This window comes from Aquarana catesbeiana, linkage group LG01 (assembly GCF_042186555.1).
Source record: "Aquarana catesbeiana isolate 2022-GZ linkage group LG01, ASM4218655v1, whole genome shotgun sequence".
Classification (NCBI taxonomy): domain Eukaryota; kingdom Metazoa; phylum Chordata; class Amphibia; order Anura; family Ranidae; genus Aquarana; species Aquarana catesbeiana.
The window spans coordinates 88,893,311-88,915,284 of record NC_133324.1 but is presented as its reverse complement, the minus strand read 5'-3'; the positions used below and the strand labels follow the sequence as shown (position 1 = coordinate 88,915,284).

Below are 21,974 nucleotides of genomic sequence, written 5' to 3'. Positions count from 1 at the left end.
TGTCTCCATATCCTGAATGAATATTATCATGATAGTGGAGAATAGGCACATTCTCAAGCACCGTGTCAGTGCTGTGTATGACTTAGGCTGGCCATACTTTATACAATTTTGTTGTACAATTTTATTTTAGATGTAACAAAATCCTATAATATGAGGCCAAACCTAAACACTTTTAATTTGTATGCAATCAGGCAGGTCCTTGCACTACATATTTGAAGGTAAATCTAAAGGAATTTTTTTAGCGGCGCTTTACCGTAGTTTTTGCAGCCCTTTTTTGGCCGCTAGCGGGGCACTTTTACCCCCCTACTAACGGCCGAAAAAGGGTTAAAAGCGGCGCTTTGCCGGCACCTGCCCATTGATTTCAATGGGCAGGGGCACTTTAGGAGCGATGTATACACTGCTCCTACAGCGCTTCAAAGATACTGCTTGCAGGACTTCTTGTTGGCGTCCTGCCAGCGCACCGCTCCAGTGTGAAAGCACTCGGGCTTTCACACTGGAGTGAGAGGAGAGGCGTTTTGCAGGCGCTATTTTTAACGCTATAGAGCCTGTAAAGCGCCTCAGTGTGAAAACAGCCTCAGGCAACCCATCAGCATTCCTGGGAATTGTAATTTGTGTGTGTGTGTTGGGATGGGGGGGTGAATTAGAGGCTAAATCTAAGAAAATGCTAATTTTGACCATCAGAAAGCCTCTATTTGACCATCAGAAAGCCTCTATTTGTACAACTACTAAACATCCTGGATTTATGAATATGTGCATTGCCTATAGCAGCCTGCCAGATCCCCGCTGTCAATTTTCCAATAGAAGATATAAATTGCCTAGAAGTCTCCAGCTAGAAGCAACAAAACATTTTTTCTACTGTTTTTATAAATCAGCACTTTCCGTAATAATGACCAGGATTTGTCTCTGATCGCTCCACTCTGGTCATCCGCTCTGCCACAAACCACAGAGCGAGAAGGGTTCCATAGTAAATGGTTCTCTGGTCTGCTGCACACAAGGATGATTCACATTTCACACTGAATCACCTCTTACCACTATCAGGGTAAGTCTACTGTCCTGGCAGAATACTCTCAGTGACCGGTTTTCACTCTCTGGGGTTGATTTACTAGAGGTAAATAGAATGTTCACTTTGCAAAAGAAGTAGCACTTTACAAGGCAGGTTACCCTTAACTGCTTCCCGACCGCCGCATGCCGATGTACGTCGGCAAAATGGCACATGTGCGCAAAAAAGGGTACCTGTACGTTCCTTCATAATCCCGGGCACGCGCACGCACGCCGTGGGAGTCTCCTTGCAGGTCCCATGGACTCGATGTCCGCCGGTGGCCCGCGATCGCGCCGAGGAGAAGCAGAACGGGGAGATGCCTATGTAAACAAGGCATTTCCCTGTTCTGCCTAGTGACATGACAGAGATCTACTGCTCCCTGTCATCGGGAGCAGTGATCTCTGCCATGTCCTAAGTAGCCGAACCTCCCTACAATTAAAACACGCCAAGGGAACACCTTTAACCCCTTGACTGACCCTAGTGTTTAACCCCCTTCCCTGCCAGTGACATTTACACAGTAATCAGTGACTATTTTTAGCTCTGATTTCTGTATAAATGTCAATGGTCCCAAAATAGTGTCAAAGACGTCCAATGTGTCCACCGCAATGTCGCAGTCACAATAAAAATCGCAGATCGCTGCAATTACTAATATACAAAAAATTAATAATAAAAATGCCATAAATCTATTCCCTATTTTGTAGACGCTATAACTTTTGCGCAAACCAATCAATATAAACTTATTGCAATTTATTTTTACTAAAAATATGTAGAAGAATACATATCGGCCTAAACTGCGAAAGAAATAAGCTCTGTGGAAAATTCCTTTGCAAAGCGATTTGCCTTCAGTAAATCAATCCCCCCCAATGTATTTTAACAAAAACCTATACAAGAGCAACACTGTGTAAATAAATAATGGCCATCTATGGATGAACAGTACTTTTACCAACTTACCTCTCTCTGCTAGATCCACAACAGCCTGTGAACTCTTCTCACCCAAGGTATTTGTAACGGTCAATGTAAAGTTATAGATTTGCTGGTTGCTTACAATAGGCCAAGTACAATTCTTTCTGGAGCAAGAAGCCAACCTTCCAGATAACCTTCATTAGGTAAAAAACAAACAATAAAACAGAATGAGGCTGAGTCCAATAAATGTTTATAACGACACGTGTGAATTATTTTATTAGATCATATCTTATTGTGTATAACTTCCTTTTGTCACCATCTTTGGCATACAATGACAACTGTTATGAGCAGAGGTCACCATTAGTGAAAACCACATGTCATAATGATTACCAGATCCTGAGATATAAGCAGCGGAAGTCATTGTGGGGAAATAAATTCCACATTCCAGTCTTCTAACTTAATATTCAAATGACTCAACCACACAGGAAACACTCAGAAACTCTCATAAGAATATGGGTTTAAATACTTGGATGAAGAAGACCAAAAGCCATTATTCAAGTATAGCTCCTTGCTCAGAGGCAGCCAATCAGTGCACCTGCTGCACATCGATCCTGTTGCCTGCCGTGGCTTTGAGCAAGAAGAGAAGAAGTCATCTGGTGGCCAATACTAACATGAATGATGATTCTATGAGGTTACTATTTCAGTCAGGGGCATTGCTAGACCCTAGCACCTATTGCTTGTTCCCTTAGAACTTCCACCAAGTCCCTCTGGTGTTCTTCGTGTTCTGCAATCTTACCAAGTATGATCCTGTAGTCATACTTCTCATTTTACTGAATGTTGGGTCATACCTTCACTAACTGTATGTAGCACCCTGTACCATAGGTAGGTGCTAGCATAGGATTTTTGCTAGAGAAACTGTGAGCACAGGTAAATTTAGGCAGGCCTATGCTTTAGGCTAGGCCTGTTTGTTTTGATCTGGGGGCAGAGAGTGGTTAGTGTAGAAGTGGGTGTGACCACCTGTACTTTAGTTCTGAGGAGCCTCCCCTGTTTCAAGTGAGAATGTTGCGGAAGAGGGGCAGGGCCTAGACCTGGAGTGGCAGGCAGCTCATGTGAGGAGGCCTAACCAATCCCCAACTGGAACTGGCAGGGGGCAGGCCTTCCATAGAAGCTGAGGTAACAGGCCACTGGGAGGAGTTGTCAGCCAGGAGAGGTGGAGAATGGAGTACTAGACAGCAGCATGAGGGCACCCCCATCTGGGGGGGGATGTGCCGATCGCGGGAGGAGGCCCAGGAGAGCTGTGAGGGAACTTCACCCTTACACAGTCATGGGTGAAGTCTTCATCATTACGCAGTCATTGATGAGGAATTCCTGGAGCAGAGAGGCAGGAGAAGCTGTCAGAATGTACGGTCCGGTTAAGTTCTTCACCATGGACTCAGGGCAGAGAAAGGTCGGTGTGTGTACCACAGCAGAGGGCTGGATATGGAGAAATGCCAGGAAGTCTGTGAGGGAACTTGGTCCTTACACGGTCATGGATGAAGTCCTCATCATTACACGGTCATTGATGAGGAGTCCTGGAGCAGAAGAGAGACTGTGGGGAATAGTGTCAAATCAATGTGGCCCGAGGGCGCAGGATTTGCAAGCTGGGCTAGCTGGGAACAGTAGTCCACCGGTCAGCACATGCTATTAAACTACTAGGCCTCCGGGGAGAGGTACTGCAGGTCTCTGGCCTAGTAGCAGCAACCAATCAGAGTCAGCATTAGAGACTATTCAGAGTGGGATCTTTTGCTTATAGAAGAGGATGTGACAAGAAATTAATGTGCTACAGTATAAGTTTGTGCAGGAGGGAAGGATTCTTGGGAGCTTCACCCTTACACAGTCATGGGAGAAGTCCTCATCTTTACACGGTCATTGATGAGGAGTTCCTGGGAGCAATAGTCTGCAGGAGTTATGCAGAGGATGAGCAATCTGCATGGTGATGCAGGGAAAAGACTGTAGATGTTATACATGCGCATCATTTCTTCAGGCTCAAATGAAGTTATAATCTATAAATATGATGGCAAAGTATTTTTGATCTATGGGCATCCCATATACCCCTTTCACCAACCAAGTTATATCCCCCCAATAAACAAAACAAAACAAAGCAAAAGACTGTTCATTGTCTCAGAGGTGATATATGGAGGTCTGGCAGCAGGGTGATATGGTGGATGTTAGTAACTAGTGGCAACACACTGCTACATGTACTTTTACATCCCAGTTCTTTAGACAATCTCAGTTAATCCACCCAATGCAACCATTGGGCAGGGGCACACCGGGTATTTAAGAATCCACAGTGTATCACCTAGCAATTCCAGGAGCTCAGCTGCGTTCTTGGACTTAGCTTTTGTTGCACATACTATAGTGCAAGCAGCACAATATTTATGACACATAGGCCTTTACTAAACCAACCTTATAGCCTCCATCATGCAGTACACAGAGCTTTTAATGAGCTCTGCTTTATCCTAAGGTATCAGAGGAAATGCTGAGCACTACTAGAGTAGTGCTACCCTTGCAAGGGCCGCTGTAACTGCCCACAGGTTCTTTCCCTAGTCAGAGCAGGTAACTGGGCACACAACAGCATCTCATCCACACAGGCTCAATGACCAGTCCAGGGGTGTCTTTTTTGCAATCCATTGCTAAGTAACTATTAACTTGGAAAGACAGTAGGGTCTTAGATACATGCTTGGTGCACAGATTGCAGAGGACTCTTCTCTACCTTTAATCTGCAGCAGTACTGTATCCTCCCCAGCTGGGGACCAGGAGGATTGCTGAATAGGTTTTAACAAAAATGGGCTGAAATGGTCTAGCTTCTGGCAGCTGCAGGACCATTGAGTGCTGCACATAGGGGGGATTTTGGCTCTAATCACAGATCCTGGCCATGATCAACACAGAGATACAACCTCTAGTAGAGTAGCCCACTTTCCATTCCAGGAAGGGGGTCCAAAGGCAAGTAGTCCCCCTTCCCTTGAACTTCTGGATCCATCCCCACAAAGGGAGAAGAGAAACTCCAGGGTTCCAGCCTATATAACAGTAACCCAGCCACCATCTGGGCCCATTTTCCTGGGGGTTGGCTAGGCCCTACTAAATATTTAGGCCAGCAATTTGAATCCTCCCACCCTAAACTCCAGAATCTTTTTCTAGAGATGAGGGGATTATCAAACTAGCAACCTGTGAAACAGACTGTTCTAAACAATTACTGCTTATGTGCCTACAGTAGAAACTAACACTAAATTTGTCAAACACCTAACTGTGAGGGTGCTACACTAGCATGTGGCTGCCTAACTGCTTAGCAGGCAGCCATAATTTATTTATTTATTTTTTTTTTTACAGATCATTGATTTTTGACTAGATATACAGCCAGGAACATTGTTCGGATCTAGAAAGTCTTAGGGCACCCTTGGACACACCTAGGGTGAAAAGTTGCCATGATGAATAGAACTCATGTCTAAACGTGTGCAGTTCGTCTTGTTCCGAATCTAAATTCTGATTTTTTTTTCGTTATTCGTGAATTTGGATTTATCCAGATTTCCAAATTACAATACTAATGAAATTAAATGAATCTGAAGTAACAAAATGAAAAATGTGCCCGAAATTCAGATAGTAATCGAATTCAAATAGTTTTCTAATCGAATTTGAATAGTTTTCAAATCAAATTCAAATCGAAATTTCAGAAGAGAATAACATAGAATTAAAAAAAGGAACAGAATAGGAAAGAATAAAATAGTATATAAAATAAAAGAATAGAATATAATAGAGTAAAGCAGAACAGAATACAAAATAAAAGAATGGAAAAAATGTAATGGAAAATAAAGGGATAGAACAAAAAATAAAGGGATAGGATAGAAAATAAAAGAATAGAATATAATAAAGTAAAACAGAACAAAATAGAGTAAAAAAATAAAAGAACAGAATGATATAGAATAGAATTAAAAAAATAATAGAATAGATTAAAATAGAAAGAATATAACCATCTTCTGAAATTTGCATTTAAAATGGAATACATTTGAATTCAAATTAAAAAAAGCATAAAATAGAGAAGAATAGAATAGAAAAGAATAGGTTATAATAGAATAGAAAATAAAAGAATAGAATAGTATAAAATAGAATATAACAATCTTCCAAAATTAAAATTTTGAATAGAATAAATCTGAATAGAATAAGATAGAAAAGAATATAATTGAACATTTTAATAATAGAATAGAAGAGAAAAACAATAGAATATGATAGAATAAAATAGAATATAACCTTTTTCTGAAATTCACATTTTGAACAGAATAAATTTGAATAGTAATAAAAAAAAAAACGAAAAAAAAAAAACAACAGAATAGAATATAATCATCTTCCAGAATTCAAATTTCTAATAGAAAAGAATAGACTAGAATAGAAAATAATAGAATTGAAAATTAAATAATAGAAAAGAATAGAAAAGAAAAAACAATAGATAGAAAGAAAATAACAATATAACCATTTTCTGAAATTAGAATTTTGAATAGAATAAATTTGAATAGAAAAGAATAGAATAAAAAATAAAAGAATAGAATAGAATAGAAAAAACAATTAATACCATGGGATAGAAAGAATATAACCATCTTTCAAATTTCAAATATAATAAATTTAATTTCAAATGGAATTAAAATTCTTGTTATTCGGTCGAATTGAGTTTGAAAAAATAAATTTGAAATTAAATGAATGAAACGAATTTATGAAAATAACGAATTGAAACAAAAGAAATGTTTTCGTTCTGCACATGTCTACTCATGTGCCTCTTTTGTTCTCCTTATCACTACTTTTTGACCTCTCTACCTTTCTACCAATGTCCCTTCCTCTTCCAGTCCAGACACAATTTATGTTCTTGTAGATTAATTTTCAGAATCAGGCAAGAAGTTTCTCATACAATTTGTGACCAACACTAGAGTCTGAAAATGATGTCTATATGTCCAATACACTAAGTACAATTTTCTACCTTTACATATATTCTCCCCATGCACAAGCAGCTAGCAGGAAGTGGTAGCTGCAGGACTAAGACAGGGGCACATGACTGGAGACCTTGGGCCAGTACCCCAGGTGACAGGTTGATGAACACTCCTGATTTCAGTCTCTTGTAATTCCCTGTACAGCAGTACGCAAACTGGGAGAAGGGAAGCACAATGGGCCAATCAGGTCTCCTCTGCTTGTTGCTGCTTCTTCACTGCCCAACCACATGGTAGGGGCAGGAAGAAGACCTAGCCATGTTGTCTAACTGCAGTAAAAAAAACATCAGGTGTATTTTATTAGTATATTTAGCAGTTTGCCTGTAGTTCAGCTTTAAAATGTATCTGCTGTATATAAGGTGTTCTAGAGGCTCCAGCGCCCGCCCAGGGAGTTTTTTGGTGCCAGTGCTGCTCTGTGCTGAGGTGGATCCTGCATGACAAACATATGACTGCAGTATATGCTAGATGTTTGTAAATATTATGTAAAATATATTGTAAATGATGTTGTCTCTCTTCAGAGTGCTGTACGCTTGTCATGAGCCCTTTCGAAAGAAAAAATTGACGAAACGCGTTGGCACATGAAGATTTACCTTATCGGCATTTAATTCTTGGTGTGTGATTCTATACAGTGAACTCTGCAAGCACTGTTTGTGCTTGTTTTTGTTTTTACTCATTCAGATACGTATATGTTGTATGATCTTTTTAATAATTGTTACCCAATAAATTGTACTTTTATAAAATATCAAGCTCCTTGTCTGGCCTGTACAGTCCGATTATCTATTTTGCTCCTCTCTTCCTTATGTTTATTATACATTTTGATAAATGGTTAAAAAAATTGACAGCCCAGCTACGGTATAGGTTACCCCCATGGAATGGCACCCTTGGCTATCACATGGGTAACACAAAGCTAAGCCTGCTAAGCATAATTCCATTAAATTCCCCCAACCCCAACACTCCCTCTTCCCCATATTCTCTGCAATTTACCATTCATGCAATACATATTTTTCAGCAAGGAGACCATGGAAGTTATAAATAGGCCCGGGCGTCCAGGTGCAGTGTAACCTCTTCAAGTCATTTGTTTCACAGGAAAAATTCTTTGGCTCATCAGGTGGTCCTGTAAGATTGATAAAAAAGCACATGTAGGTTAGATTGCCCAGCGTGCTGATAAAATTGACTTTACTTATTGCACATATGTATTCATTAAACATAATTCAATGTATTTTAAATTCAGCTAATGTAAGTACTTGAATCCTTATTGGTATGTATTGTAATCCAACATCAGCATCTTGTGATCCTCTTTACAGCAGCACTTGAAGCTATTAACCATTTACCGACCGTCTCCTGTACATATACGTCAGCACTTTAAAGATGGTTATCTCGGTATCTCGAGGTATCCATCTTTTCAGTAGCCGGTCGTGTTTACGATAATGGTAGTCTCTTCACGCCCTGTGCCGCTTACCAGAGCCGTCAGTAGCGGTGGAGGCGTTCGGGACCTGTCATGTCTGTGGTATGGAGATGAGTGAGGGGAAGATGGCCCCCACCCGTCTCCATACCATAGGAGGGCAGAAGCGACGTCATAACGTCAGCTCCGCCCATACGTCCTAAAGGGACATTTTTTTGTTGTCATTTTTTCAAAAATGAAAAACTTTTTTTTTTTTTGCATCCAAATAGTCCAAATATGAGATCCGAGGACTTTTTGACCCCAGATCTCATATTTAAGAGGTCCTGTCATGCTTTTTTACTTGTAATAGGAATAAAAGTGATCCATTTAAAAAAAAAAAACAGTGAAAAAATAAATAAAATAAAGTAAAATAAATAAGAAAAAAAAAAATTTTTAAAGCGCCCGTCCCGACGAGCTCGCACGCAGAAGCAAACGTATATGTGAGTAGCGTCCACATATGAAAACGGTGGTCAAACCACACATGTGAGGTATTGCCGCAATCATTAGAGCGAGAGCAATAATTCTAGCCCTAGACCTCCTCTGTAACTCAAAAATAAAATATGCAACCTGTAGAATTTTTTAAACGTTGCCTCTGGAGATTTTTAAGGGTAAAAGTTTGACTCCATTCCACGAGCGGGTGCAATTTTGAAGCGTGACATGTTTGGTATCAATTTACTTGGCGTAACATTATCTTTTACAGTATAAAAAAAATTGGGCTAACTTTACTGTTGTCTTATTTTTTTTATTCAAAAAAAGTGAATTTTTTACCAAAAAAAGTGCGCTTGTAAGACCGCTGCGCAAATACGGTGCGAAAAAAAGTATTGCAATGACCGCCATTTTATTCTCTAGGGTGTTAGAAAAAAAAACCAATATATAATGTTTGGGGGTTCTAAGTAATTTTCTATCAAAAAAAAAATTATTTTAACTTAACGTAAGGACTTAAAGCTAGTCCTTAAGTGGTTAAACCTCTGCTACAAAGAGAAAATGCTGAAACACTGAAGGAGCAGACTGATGGCTCATCATTGCTAAAGTTTATTCACTGTCCAGTCAGCAGTGGAGATGTGATATTGACCAATCCATGCTGTCTGAGACTATGTATATGTACTTAGGGCATTCGGCTTGAATGAACATGACCGCTTTCTGCACCAGCTACATCCTTACCAACCAGTGACATCATTTGCCCATTCTCTTACATGGCTGGGAATCCCCAGCAACATAAGCAAGGGAGTTGGATAGGGGGTGACATCATTGCCTAAATATGGCCACCTGTTTGGGGAGCTGTTATTCTACTGGCTGTGGCTGTTGTTGCCTTAGGGTTTGTCAGATATTTTTTGTTTTGGCAGGTGTAGTTCATTGTGATTGACAAGGATCTAGATCCCTGGACAACGTGACTGACGATGGATTTATATTGTGGGACCTTTTTTTTTTGTCAAGGTAAGAAACTGCTTGTGTTTTTATTTATATGTCACATATATGATCAGGTAAAGACTTGGAATGCAGCTCAAAGCTGGAGGATAACAGGTGTCCCTGCCAGTGTTCAGAGAGTGGAAGCAGGCATCATAACACTATTCCAGAAGCATAGACATGTGCGGGGTAAGACGCTGCTTAAAACCGACCCCTGTGACCAAGCCCTGGTGGTCGGGCGAAGCGCGTCATGGGGGCGTTGCCAGAGCAGCGCTGTCTGAGGCCATACACAGCCAGCTCAACATTTGAAGCACCGGGTCGGTTTTGAGCAGCGTCTTACCCCGTACATGTTGTATGTTACATTTTCTTTTGTAAATGAGTAGAGGTACTATGTACTCCTTACTCATTCACATTGGGAGAACCCCCTTATTGTTAAAGGGGGCTTCTAAATTCTGATAAGCTCCCTGCCTGCAGATCCCCACCACCACTGAACCAGGGTTGTGGCTTAAAGTGATTGTAAAGGAAAACATGGTATTAAAAAAAATAACAAACATTACCTGATCTTTGCAGTGGATTTGCACAGAGCAGCCCTGATCCTCTTCTTCTTGGGTCCCCCGCCGACGCCCTGGGCCCCTCACCCTGGCCGAGTGCCCCCATAGGAAGCTGCTTGCTGTGGGAGCACTCGTGCACGCTCACTCCCGAGCTGGCTCTCTGCATCCCTTCGCTCCTGCCTCACTGGCTGTGATTGACAGCAGCGAGAGTCAATGGCTCCTGCTGCATCTCAGCCAATCAGAAGAGAGAGACCCGGGAGAGGCTCACACTGAAGGTTTTTTTTACCTTCATGCATAAAATGCATAAAGGTAAAAAAACTTCAGCCTTTACAACCACTTTAAGAGGGCCTTGTCCTCATCAACATACAGGTCCCCCCCCCCCCCACAAATTATATACCAGAGTCTTTGGTTCTGCTAATGGGGAGCCCTAAAAAAAATGCATTAAGTCCCCCAAAATTCCACACATTTATCCCAGCATGTAGGACATAAAAAGAGAGCATGAGAACGAGCCCCCCTCTCCTCCTTAATCATACCAGTCCCTATATCTTGCTGGTGGGGAGGGAAAGCACATTTTCCTCATGTTGATGAGGATAAAAGCCTCGTCCCCACAACCCTGGCCCAGTGGTCATGGGGGTCTCCCAGTGAGTGGCTTATTGAAATCTGGAAGCCCCCTTTAACAGTAAGGGTACTTCCAGATACTGTCCCCCACTGTGAATAAGTAAGGAGTACATAGTAACCCTACTCAGTCACGAAAAAAATGTGTAAAAAAAAATACCGTTTTTGACAAGTTTAATAAACAAATAGCCCAACAATGTGCATCCATCATCAATCACATCATCCAGTGATATAGATCCATGTTAATCACGATGCCCAAAGCCCACCGATCTACTGAAAAAAAAAATACATGGTCTGCTGACACATGTCTGATGCCGATGTTTGCTCTCCTGCTACTGACAGCTCTGGCGAATGATAGCTGATATAATCTAAGGGGTGAGGCCTCCTGGTTGAAGACATTACCAGTGACGTCTCAGTAGATGTTAAGGACAGGTTTCCCAGATCTGAGACTGGCCCTTCAAATCAGAACTGCAGCAGACAAGTGAATGCTGCAATACATTGATAAAGATATTTGCCAGCACACCATGGATCAACAAGGTAGCGTCCAAACTGATTTTTTTTTTTTTGCATGATCAATTCATAGAGCAGTGCAACATTTCAAAGCTACGTAGAGCCCCTTCGTCAGGCAAGTCATAGGTGTAGGGTAATGCCCCCTACACACGGTCGGATTTTCCAATGGAAAATGCCCGATCAGAGTGTGTTGTCGGAAATTCCGACCGTGTGTGGGCTCCATCAGACATTTTCCATTGGATTTTCCGACACACAAAGTTTGAGAGCAGGAGATAAAATTTTCCGACAACAAAATCCGTTGTCGGAAATTCCGATCGTGTGTACACAAATCCGACGGACAAAGTGCCACGCATGCTCAGAATAAATAAAGAGATGAAAGCTATTGGCCACTGCCCCGTTTATAGTCCCGACTTACGTGTTTTACGCCACCGCATTTAGAACGATCGGATTTTCCGACAACTTTGTGTGACCGTGTGTATGCAAGACAAGTTTGAGCCAACATGCGTCGGAAAAAAACCTAGGATTTTGTTGTCGGAATGTCCGAACAAAGTCCGACTGTGTGTACGGGGCATTACAGTATTTAAATAACCACCAACCCATCAGAAAGAGACGATCAAAGGACCACCCAGCCCATGACAGGTGTGACGTCATAAATCCTGCCAAAAGCAAGCAAACATAAGCAGACATCTAAAGCTTATGTCAAAACAAAAACAAGAGTTGCTCGATACCCATAATAACATGGTTATTAACCTGTGCACATTGTCTGGCAAGATCACACTGTGCAAATCGAGCAACAGTCATGATAGATACGTTGTGCAGGCACTTCTGGCAGCGGCTCCTGATCTGTGCTTGGATCAGTGTCGATGCGGGGATCCGAGGTTGCCTGGCAAACGATCTAATCCAATTATAGAAAAGACCGTCGGCCCTGCATGCGCGGTGCAACAGGGGACGATGCCGGTGTTCTGTCAAAATAGCCAACTCGCCAGAAACTCTAACTACTTAACTTCCGGTTTCTTTAAACCATCAGTATTTGGAGATTTTGATGAATTGCTGTTTGGACACAACACCGGCAACCGAATACTAGCCAACACAATGGCCGTCTCTGAGGTGGTGACAACTTTGTCCTCGTTAGCCGCTGTGCTGTCAAAACAGCTAAATCTTCCTGTACCGGACTCTATTCGGTTGCCGGTGTTGTGTCCAAACAGCAGTTCCTCAAAATCTCCAAAAACTGATGGTTTAAAGAAACCGGAAGTAATGTGGTTGGAGTTTCTGACGAGTTGGCTAATTTGACAGGACACCAGGCCGGGGCCACCGACGCCATGGGAATGCATGGCGTCAGGCCGTACCGCCTCCTAGGCAAATCGCGATCAGTCATAGTCAGGGGGAGTGGAAGGAACAGTGAAGGTATAAAGTGTGAGTGCATAGACGGAAACATAGCTGCCAGAGCGGGAGTGCACACAGAGGAAAGAGACAAAGGGGGAGAGGGGATGACGGATATAAAGAAATGGGGAGAAGTGCAAAAAGAAAAGGAAAGAAGACAAAAAATAAAGATATACGTGCAGAAATAACAAATGGAAAAAAAGAAGAAATACAAGAAAATGGAGAAAAAAATATAATATGAAAAGGAAATAACTAAAGTGTAGGATAAAAGAAGAAAAAGCAGAAATATAAATAGAAATAAAAATAAATAAATTAAAATAAAATTAAAATAAAATAAATGAAAAAAAAAAAAAAAAAAAGAACGAATGGGCCCCGCGTGGCTCTGAAATTTTGCACTGCTCTATGAGGTGATCATGCAATAAAAAATCAGTTTGGAGGCTACCTTGTCGATCCATGGTGTGCTGACAAATATCTTCATTGTGACTTTCTGAATCAGTTTCCAGCTGGTTGTTGCTGCAGCACCCAAATCTTTTAGAGCTTTATCTAGGAATGTGTGCGATGGGAATATGGAGTATTACTTGCAATACATCGATGACATGACTTCATATAAGTACACTTACTGCTAACAATGAGGACGGTTCCATTATGTCTTTTCCTGCCCATAGGGTCCACATAGAGTCGGCAGACAACATTGTCTCCATCCGAGCGAGTCATTGATGCATTTTTCACCGTAATCACAAAACTCTCTGTTTTCATCTGTTCTGACTGGCTCTGATACCGTTCCTTCTTATAGGTCATTTCCTGGACTTTCTCGGAAAGGCTGGGCAAGCAGCAAAAACTAACTTCAGAACCCTCCAAAACAATTTTCTCATGGGGATATATTACTATGTTCTTTCTGTTCTCTTCATTCTTTCCTGGGAAAATAAGGGGGCGACATACGATGTAAAATTTAGGCCACTCCTATTCAAAAGTGTATTTGAAAACAATAATATAAGACAGTTCAAAGGAAGAATCGTAAATTTGTCCAGGACTGTATCGGCATGTCAAAAAAAGATCTGTAAATTCAAAGTGATAGGCAGATAAAGTTTTAAGGGTAAACCTTGGCTTCATCTGTAAAAGTAATGTCTTAAAAATTCAACTAATTACTGCTTTATTTTTATTTGTAGGATCTGTTTTTAAATTCTAATATGCTCCTTTTTTGGCCTTTTTTGTTGTTTGATTTTGGCATTATATTTATCTCTGTCTATAATCACAAAACTCCACACTATGTCAGCAGTTTAATTATAAGTAATCAAAATTGTTAATAAAAAAATAATAACAAATTAAATGATCAACATAATTATTAAAAATGAGTCCTTTCTTTGACAATACTAGTACTTCCCACTCTGTGATGGATAAATTACTTATACCATGCTTTTCTTTTTTATCACCAATTCAACTCCAAATGTAATGAGGCTTTTTTCAAACTCTCCATTTTCTTCAATGGTGAAAAAGTTGAGGGGTTTCTTAAATTAGCGTATTCTACACTTCATGTATTTTTCATTTATGGTTGTTGCCATAGAAAGTATGTTTTCATGGTGTCTCCTTATGAATTTGTTAGATACTCGTGAGACAGCAAATTTTAAACCTTTTCTAAATGCCTTCATACTATTCTCCATTAGTACTCTACTGCTTCAATTATATACTTTCATGGGGCCTTTTTTTCCTTTCTTATGTTATCATTTTTGTCATTTTATTACTATTTTAATCTGAAAAATTGAATTGATACAGTCACAAACATACATTCATGACTGCGCCATGACTTAACAAAATAATACATTAATTAAAGTGGTCCTAAAGCCTCAAGGTTTTTTTACCTTAATGCATTCTATGCATTAAGGTAAAAAAACCTTCTGTGTTTTAGACTCGCCTCCACACCCCCCTTATACTTACCTGAACCCTATTGTGATCCAGCGCTGCGCATGAGAGCTGCAGCTGTCCTGACTCTGTCCCTCCTCCCTGGGCAGATCGACAGCAGCCATTGTCTCCTGCTCCTGTCAATCCACTCCAGTGAAAAGGGAGCGGGGTGGGCGGGGGCCGAGTCCTGCTGTCTGTCAATGGATGCAGAAACGGGGCTCAAAGACAAGCTTGCATGAGTGCCCCCAAGGGAATCAGTTTCCTATTGGGGGCACCAGCAAGAGAGGAGGAGCCAGGAGCACCAGCGGGGGACCAGAAAAGAGGAAGATTGGAGTTGTTCTGAGGGAGTAGTTAAGTATAGACATGTTTGTTATTTAAATATTTGCCGACCAGCGCACAACGATGTATGTCGGCACAATGGAACGGCTGCACAAATGGATGTACCTGTACGTCCCCTTTAAGATGCAGCATTGTGGGCGCGCCCGCGGCATGCTCTGTGAGCGTGCCCGTGGGTCCCGCGGACTCGATGTCCACCGGGAGCCCGCGGTCGTGACAAGGAGTGGCAGAACGGAAAGATGCAAACATGGCATTTCCCTGTTCTGCCTAGCAACATGACAGGGATCTACTGCTCCCTGTCATCCTTTAGCAGTGATCTCTGTCATGTTGTAGTGAGCCCATCCCCCCCACAGTTAGAACACATCCAGGGAACACATTTAACCCCATTGATCGCCCCCTAGTGTTTAACCCCCTCCCTGCCAGTGACATTTATACAGTAATCAGTGGCTATTTTAGCTCTGATCACTGTATAAATGTCAATGGTCCCAAAATAGTGTCAAAAGTGTCCGATGTGTCCGCCGCAATGTCGCAGTCATGATAAAAATTGCAGATCGCCGCCATTACTAATAAGAAAAATTAATAATAAAAATGGCATAAATCTATCCCCTATTTTGTAGACGCTATAACTTTTGCGCAAACCAATCAATATACGCTTATTACGTATTATTTTTTACCAAAAATATGTAGAAGAATACATATCAGCCTAAACTGAGAAAGAAATTCGTTTTTTTATGTATTTTTTGGGGATATTTATTATAGCAAAAAGTAAAAAATATTGCTTTTTTTTTCAAAATTGTCGCTCTTTTTTTGTTTATAGTGCAAAAAATAAAAACCACAGATGTGATCAAATACTACCAAAAGAAAGTTCTATTTGTAGGAAAAAAAGGACGTCAATTTTGTTTGGGTGCAATGTCGCACGACCGGGCAATTGTCAGTTAAAGCGATGCAGTGCCGTATCGCAAAAAGTGCTCTGGTCAGGAAGGGGGTAAATTCTTCCGGGGCTGAAGTAGTTAAAAAAATAAATTCCATTTACAACCACTTTAAATAGATATTACAAAAGTACTGACATAGTTTGTCAGGTTGAAAAAAGACACAAGTCCATCTAGTTAAAAAAAAAATAAAAAAATATACAATCCCATATACACAATCCTTCACTCACAGTTGATCCAGAGGAAGGTGAAAAAACCCCAGCAGAGCATAATCCAATTTGCTACAGCAGGGGAAAGAACTCCTTCCTGATCCCCGAGAGGCAATCGGATTTTCCCTGGATCAACTTTACCTATAAATGTCAGTAACCAGTTATATACATTTACACCCCTTTCACACCGAGCCGCTCATAGCGTCGGCGGTAAAGATTTGCGGCGCATTTAGGGCGCTAGTGGGGCGCTTTTACCCCCAGCTAGCGGCTGAGAAAGGGTTAAAACCACCCGCAATGCGCCGCAATTGCGGCGTTTTGCCAGCAGTATCACAGCGCTGCCCCATTGATTTCAATGGGGAGCAGCGGTGGAGGAGCGGTAAACACACCACTCCTTCACCGCTCCAAAGAAGCTGCTGGCAGGACTTTTCCTGACGTCCTGCCAGCGTACCGCTCCAGTGTGAAAGCCCTCGGGCTTTCACACTGGCAACAATGGAGCAGCTGTTTGAGGCGGATTGCAGACACTATTTTTAACGCTATAGCGCCTGCAAAATGCCCTTGGTGGGAAAGGGGTCTTAGGAAAGAATCCAGCCCTTTTGTTAAAGCAATCTACTGAGCTTGTAAGAACCACCTCTGGAGGGAGTCTATTCCACAGCTCTTACTGTGAAGAAACCTTTCTGTATTTGGAGATGAAATATTTTTCCCTCTAGACGTAAGGAGAGCCCCCTTGTCCTCTGTGATGACCCTAAAGTGAATAACTCATCAAGTTTACTATATGGACCCCTTATCTATTTGTACATGTTGATCATATCCCCCCTTAATCTCCTCTTCTCAAGAGGGAAAAGATTCAGTTCCTCTAATCTTTCCTCATAGCTGAGCTCCTCCATGCCTCTTATCAGTTTGGTTGCTCTTCTCTGCACTTTCTCCAGTTCCCCGATATCCTTTTTGAGAACTGGTGCCCAAAACTGAACTACATATTCCAGATGAGGTCTTACTAATGATTTGTATAGGGGCAAAATGATATCTCTCTCTCTGGAGTCCATACCTCTTTTAATACAAGAAAGGACTTTGGAAACCGAAGCTTGGCATTGCATGCTATTATTTAGCTTATGATCTACCCCCAGATCCTTCTCCACTATGGAATTAATGGCTCTATAAATTTGGGCTATATTTGCACTATACACCAGCGGTCCTGGATGTTCATTTTGCCATTTGTGGCATTGATTTGCTCTGCCTGCTGTCCCAAAATAACGAATATTCTTCTTATTTTTGGGATATGTTACAGAAAAACATGTGTATAACTTATGTTTAGGTCTCATTCTCACTAGGTATTAAGTCCCAGTGTATGAGACTTTGGGGTTTTGGTGCAGGTGGAAGGCACAAGTGCACCATCTAGCCCTGCTGCTGGCAGTATGCCGGACCATACACAGAGACAATGTACTAACATTAAGGGCAGGGGTCTTCAAACTGCGGCCCTCCGGTTGTTCAGGAACTTCAATTCCCATCATGCCTAGTCATGTCTGCATACCTCCCAACTGTCCCTGATTTTGAGGGACTGTCCCTGATTGGGAGCAATGTCCCTCTGTCCCTCATTCCTCCTCATTTGTCCCTCATTTTGGTTTGATCTATAAAGTTGTACATAAAATGCACTTTTTATCTATCTTAAAGTGTTTCCCAGTGCTAAACCTTTCATCTGATTTCTAAATTGCTGCATTTGTAAATTCCAAAAGCCAATATAAAGGAATAGTAGTGGTAAAAAAAAGCACTTGTGGGTTTAACCAATCTTGTTTTTTTGTACAATTCTCCATTCAGGGGTTAAGGGGGCATGGCAAGGGGTGTGTCCTATGCCTGCATACTTTTGCTGATAGGTGTCCCTCTTTCCCATCTCAAAAAGTTGGGAGGTATGATGTCTGTGAATGTCAGAGTTTTACAATGCCTCATGGGAAGTGTAGTTCTGCAACAGCTGGAGGGCCGTAGTTTGAGGATCCCTGATTTAGGGCATTATGCATTAAGAGATGAATGCCTAGAACACTTGCTTATGCACATTCTTCCCTGGGTGCATACTACCCTGATAGTTTGTACCACTTGGTGTATTGTCCAGCCCCATCCAGCCACAGCAGCTTTCAGACTTTCCTGGAGTTGTACAGGCTGCCAGCAGCAGGGCTGGATGCTGCATTTGTGACTTCTGCCGGAACCTAAACGCAGGATTCTAATGCACTGGGGATAAGTGCCCGTTGTGCATGAGGCTGAGGCTTTAAGAGGGCTTTACTGCTCAGTGCATTGTTTTGGTTGGAGGGCCTTTTGATTGCTTTAGTCCCTTTTCACCAAATTCTGTATGGTTATACAGTCTTTTTAACCATTTGCGGCTCGCACATATACTGCGGCAGGGCGGCCACTCTGTGCCAGATCACATACCTAGTATGTAATCTGACACTTCTGGGTCTGGGGTGTGTGTGCACGCTGTCGATGACCCGATCCCGCTGTGATCACATGCAGTGGGAACCCAGCAGTGGGTACCGTGGACTCAATGTCCGCCGGCACCCTTCAATTAGACGGTACACAGGCAGAACGGCAATCTGTAAACAAGGCAGATTGTTGTTCTGTCAGGGGGAAGGTATTGATCCTTTGTTCCTGCAAAGCAGCAACATGGATCAATGCCTTCCCCTAGTCAAAGCACCTCCCCCACAGTGAGAACGCACAGGTGAGGCACACAGTTAACCCTTTGATCGCCCCTGATGTTAACCCCGTCCCAGCCAGTGTCAGTAGTACAGTGACCGTGCATCCCTGTATTACTGACACTTTTCCCCAAAAAGTTTCAAAAGTGTCAGTTAGCTGTCCAATTTGTCTGCCGCAATATCACAGTCCCGCTATAAGTCACTGATCGCCACCGTAAAAAAATAAATATAAAAAATAAATAAAAATATCACATAGTTTGTAGACACTATAACTTTTGCGCAAACCAATCAATATACGCTTATTGGATTATTTTTTTACCAAAAATATGTAGCAGAATACATATTGGTCTAAATTGATGAATAAATTCGATTTTTTAAATTTTTTTATTGGATATGTTTTATAACATATAGGAAAAGTAAAAAGATGTTTTTTTTTTCCAAAATTTTCGCTCTTTTTTTTGTTTATAACGTTAAACATAAAAACCGCAGGGATGATCAAATACCACCAAAAGGAAACTCTATTTGTGGGAAAAAAAGGACAAATATTTTATTTGGGTACAGCGTTGCACGGCCGCGCAATTGTCAGTTTAAGTAACGCAGTGCCGTTTTGCAAAAATGGCCTGGTCATTGAGGGGGTAAATCTTCCCGAGGTCAAATGGTTAATATCCTCTGAAAACATCCTATGTGTGATCCCTCTTGGTCCTGTGTGGCCTCAAGTGGTGACACATGATTAAGTGATATCAGTACATACAAGTCTGCACTCACCATGATGAGTCTTCCACAGGCTCCAGACACTCCAGTGCTCTTCAGAGGGAAAACTGTTCCATAATAAGGCACTACGAATGCGGAAAGAATGGGAGTCACATTCTAAAGGCAGCTCAGAATCCCACATCCAGATGAAGTGCTTATCACTTCCAGAGAGACTTGTGTTGTAATATTCCTGGAACAAAAGAACAAATTAATAACAGAGATTTCAAGTGGACCTGTCATTATGTACTACAGAATATTTTGCAAAGCAGCTAAGTACTGCCTGAGCTGTTTTATCAGTTTGGACGGTTTTTCAATGTTTTACATTCCCACTTCCAATTATTCTCAAAGATTTTAGCTGCCTACAAACTTTAAGGAATACCTGGAGTTTTCTAAACAAAATTGCAATACACAGAATACTATTATAAATGAAAAAATGTACTTTTTTGGAGGTTTTAGTAATCACAGCCATCTCCATCTTAACTTGACAAGGTCATTTTTGGAGCAATGAATTAGAAAACGACTTGTGTAGCAATTCTATATGTCACAAAAACATTTCTCCTGAGAGCGGACTTCTTCTTTACACATACACAGAACGCCTACATCCAATATAAACCATTGTACTTACATCATGAATGATGTTATTTTTTATGGATCGTGCCACTTGGATGTGAAAAATAACGTTCAAGCCAGAAGAATAGACTCTGTCACCGAAGTCCCATTCTACAACCAAGCGTTGCTGCTGGTGGAGGTCAGGGTACACCTTCAGATTTAGAGGGGGAGAAGACTCCTGGGGCTCTAAAACATTAAAGAAAATGGTAAGAATGGCAGAATACATTGAGGTTTATTACTGGCAATTAGGGATGCACCATTTTTTTTTTACAATGAGTACCGATACTTTTTTTTTTAGTACTCGCCGATACCAATTGCCGATACCTACCGCAACTGTTTTGTTTTAACTTCAGCTGTCAGCAATGGTACAAAGCATTGAAAAGCTATTTACAAATTAAATAAATTGATTCTTTTTTTTTTTTTTTTTTAACTTAGCGCTTTTTCAATGTGAAATGTGTAAATATATGTTAATATATATGTGTAAAAATATTCTGTAACAAAGCAAACAAAAAAAAGTTTTAATTGTTTATCGTTTATAAAATAGACATGAACAAAAGAAACAGAGGAACATTTGTTCATCCCTTTGATCTGCAGATGAAGAAACAGAAATATACAAAAAGAAACCATTATGAGATACTTACCTTAGAACGAGGCGCTGGCATCTCACCCTGTCCACGCCGAGGGAGCTGACATTTCCCCTCGGCGTGTCTTCCGGGTATCGCGGCTCCGGCGCTGTGAGTGGCCGGAGCTGCGATGTCGTCACTCCCGCGCTTGCGCGCGGGAGACTTTTTTCCGGCAAAGTCTGGCGGCTGCCGGGCTTTCAGCCGAGAATCCCCTGTGCGCATGCGCCGGCTCATTGCGAGGGGAATATCTCCTAAACCGTACAGGTTTAGCAGATATTTTTTTTACCTACAGGTAAGCCTTATTATAGGCTTACCTGTAGGTAAAAGTTTAAAAAAAAGGTATACAACCGCTTTAACACTGGGGAGACCCACTGACAGTTCAAAGAGCTGAGCCTTAAAGTATCGGTTTTAGGTATCGGTGCAACCCTACTGGCAATATATCCTGTCCAGTATTTCCCAGAACAAAGGGGGGAAACCAAGAAATGTGGGGCCAGGTTAATAAAAAAATGGACCTTTATGGACCTCGCTTTGTGCACTGGTCCAAATCATTTGGTGGAGGGGGATTATGGTGTGGGGTTGTTTTACAGGGGTAATGTAATCTCTAAGATTACAGTGTACTGTATGTGTTATGTTTTTTGCACTTTTTGAATTTGCCGCCCGGCTCCCCCCCCATGCATCGTAACAGATGATCCAGCGGAGGACACAGCAGGGGGACATAGAAGTATCCTGGGGACAAGGTAAGTACGGTGTACCAGGATTCTGCAATGCAATCTCGAGTGTGGCTCGGGGTTACCGGTGATGGTACTGAAATTTAACACCGAGCCACACTCTGGAATACCGCCAGGAGGGTTAAATTTCATGTGCGTATAAAGGCAGGTGTCCCAATACTTTTGAAAATATAGTGTATATGACCAGCAGAGAGGTGCTTATATGCCTCTGGTAAATTATACCTTGGCAGCTCTTTATTGCCAGCTGAAGAATTATGAAAATTACAAAGATATTGCCATGAAGCCCAGCAGAATGGTCCATTGATTGAGAAGAAGTGGTCTGGAATAAAGAAAACATAGTTAACTTTAGAGGAAATCACCAAATGAATGACAG

At 41.5% G+C, this 21,974-nt stretch overlaps 1 protein-coding gene across 1 annotated transcript in view; it reads right to left on the bottom strand.

Moving 5' to 3' along the window:
• Window positions 1-21,974, bottom strand: part of LOC141132743 (oncostatin-M-specific receptor subunit beta-like) — a 102,713-nt gene that overhangs the window by 50,548 nt on the left and 30,191 nt on the right. The window contains exons 2-7 of the mRNA XM_073621521.1: window positions 21,824-21,920; window positions 20,267-20,436; window positions 19,657-19,831; window positions 13,470-13,763; window positions 7,933-8,062; window positions 1,991-2,136 (exon numbers count right to left, since the gene is read on the bottom strand). Coding sequence (XP_073477622.1) covers window positions 1,991-2,136; window positions 7,933-8,062; window positions 13,470-13,763; window positions 19,657-19,831; window positions 20,267-20,436; window positions 21,824-21,920 — 1,012 coding nt within the window. The remainder of the gene's footprint in view (window positions 1-1,990; window positions 2,137-7,932; window positions 8,063-13,469; window positions 13,764-19,656; window positions 19,832-20,266; window positions 20,437-21,823; window positions 21,921-21,974) is intronic.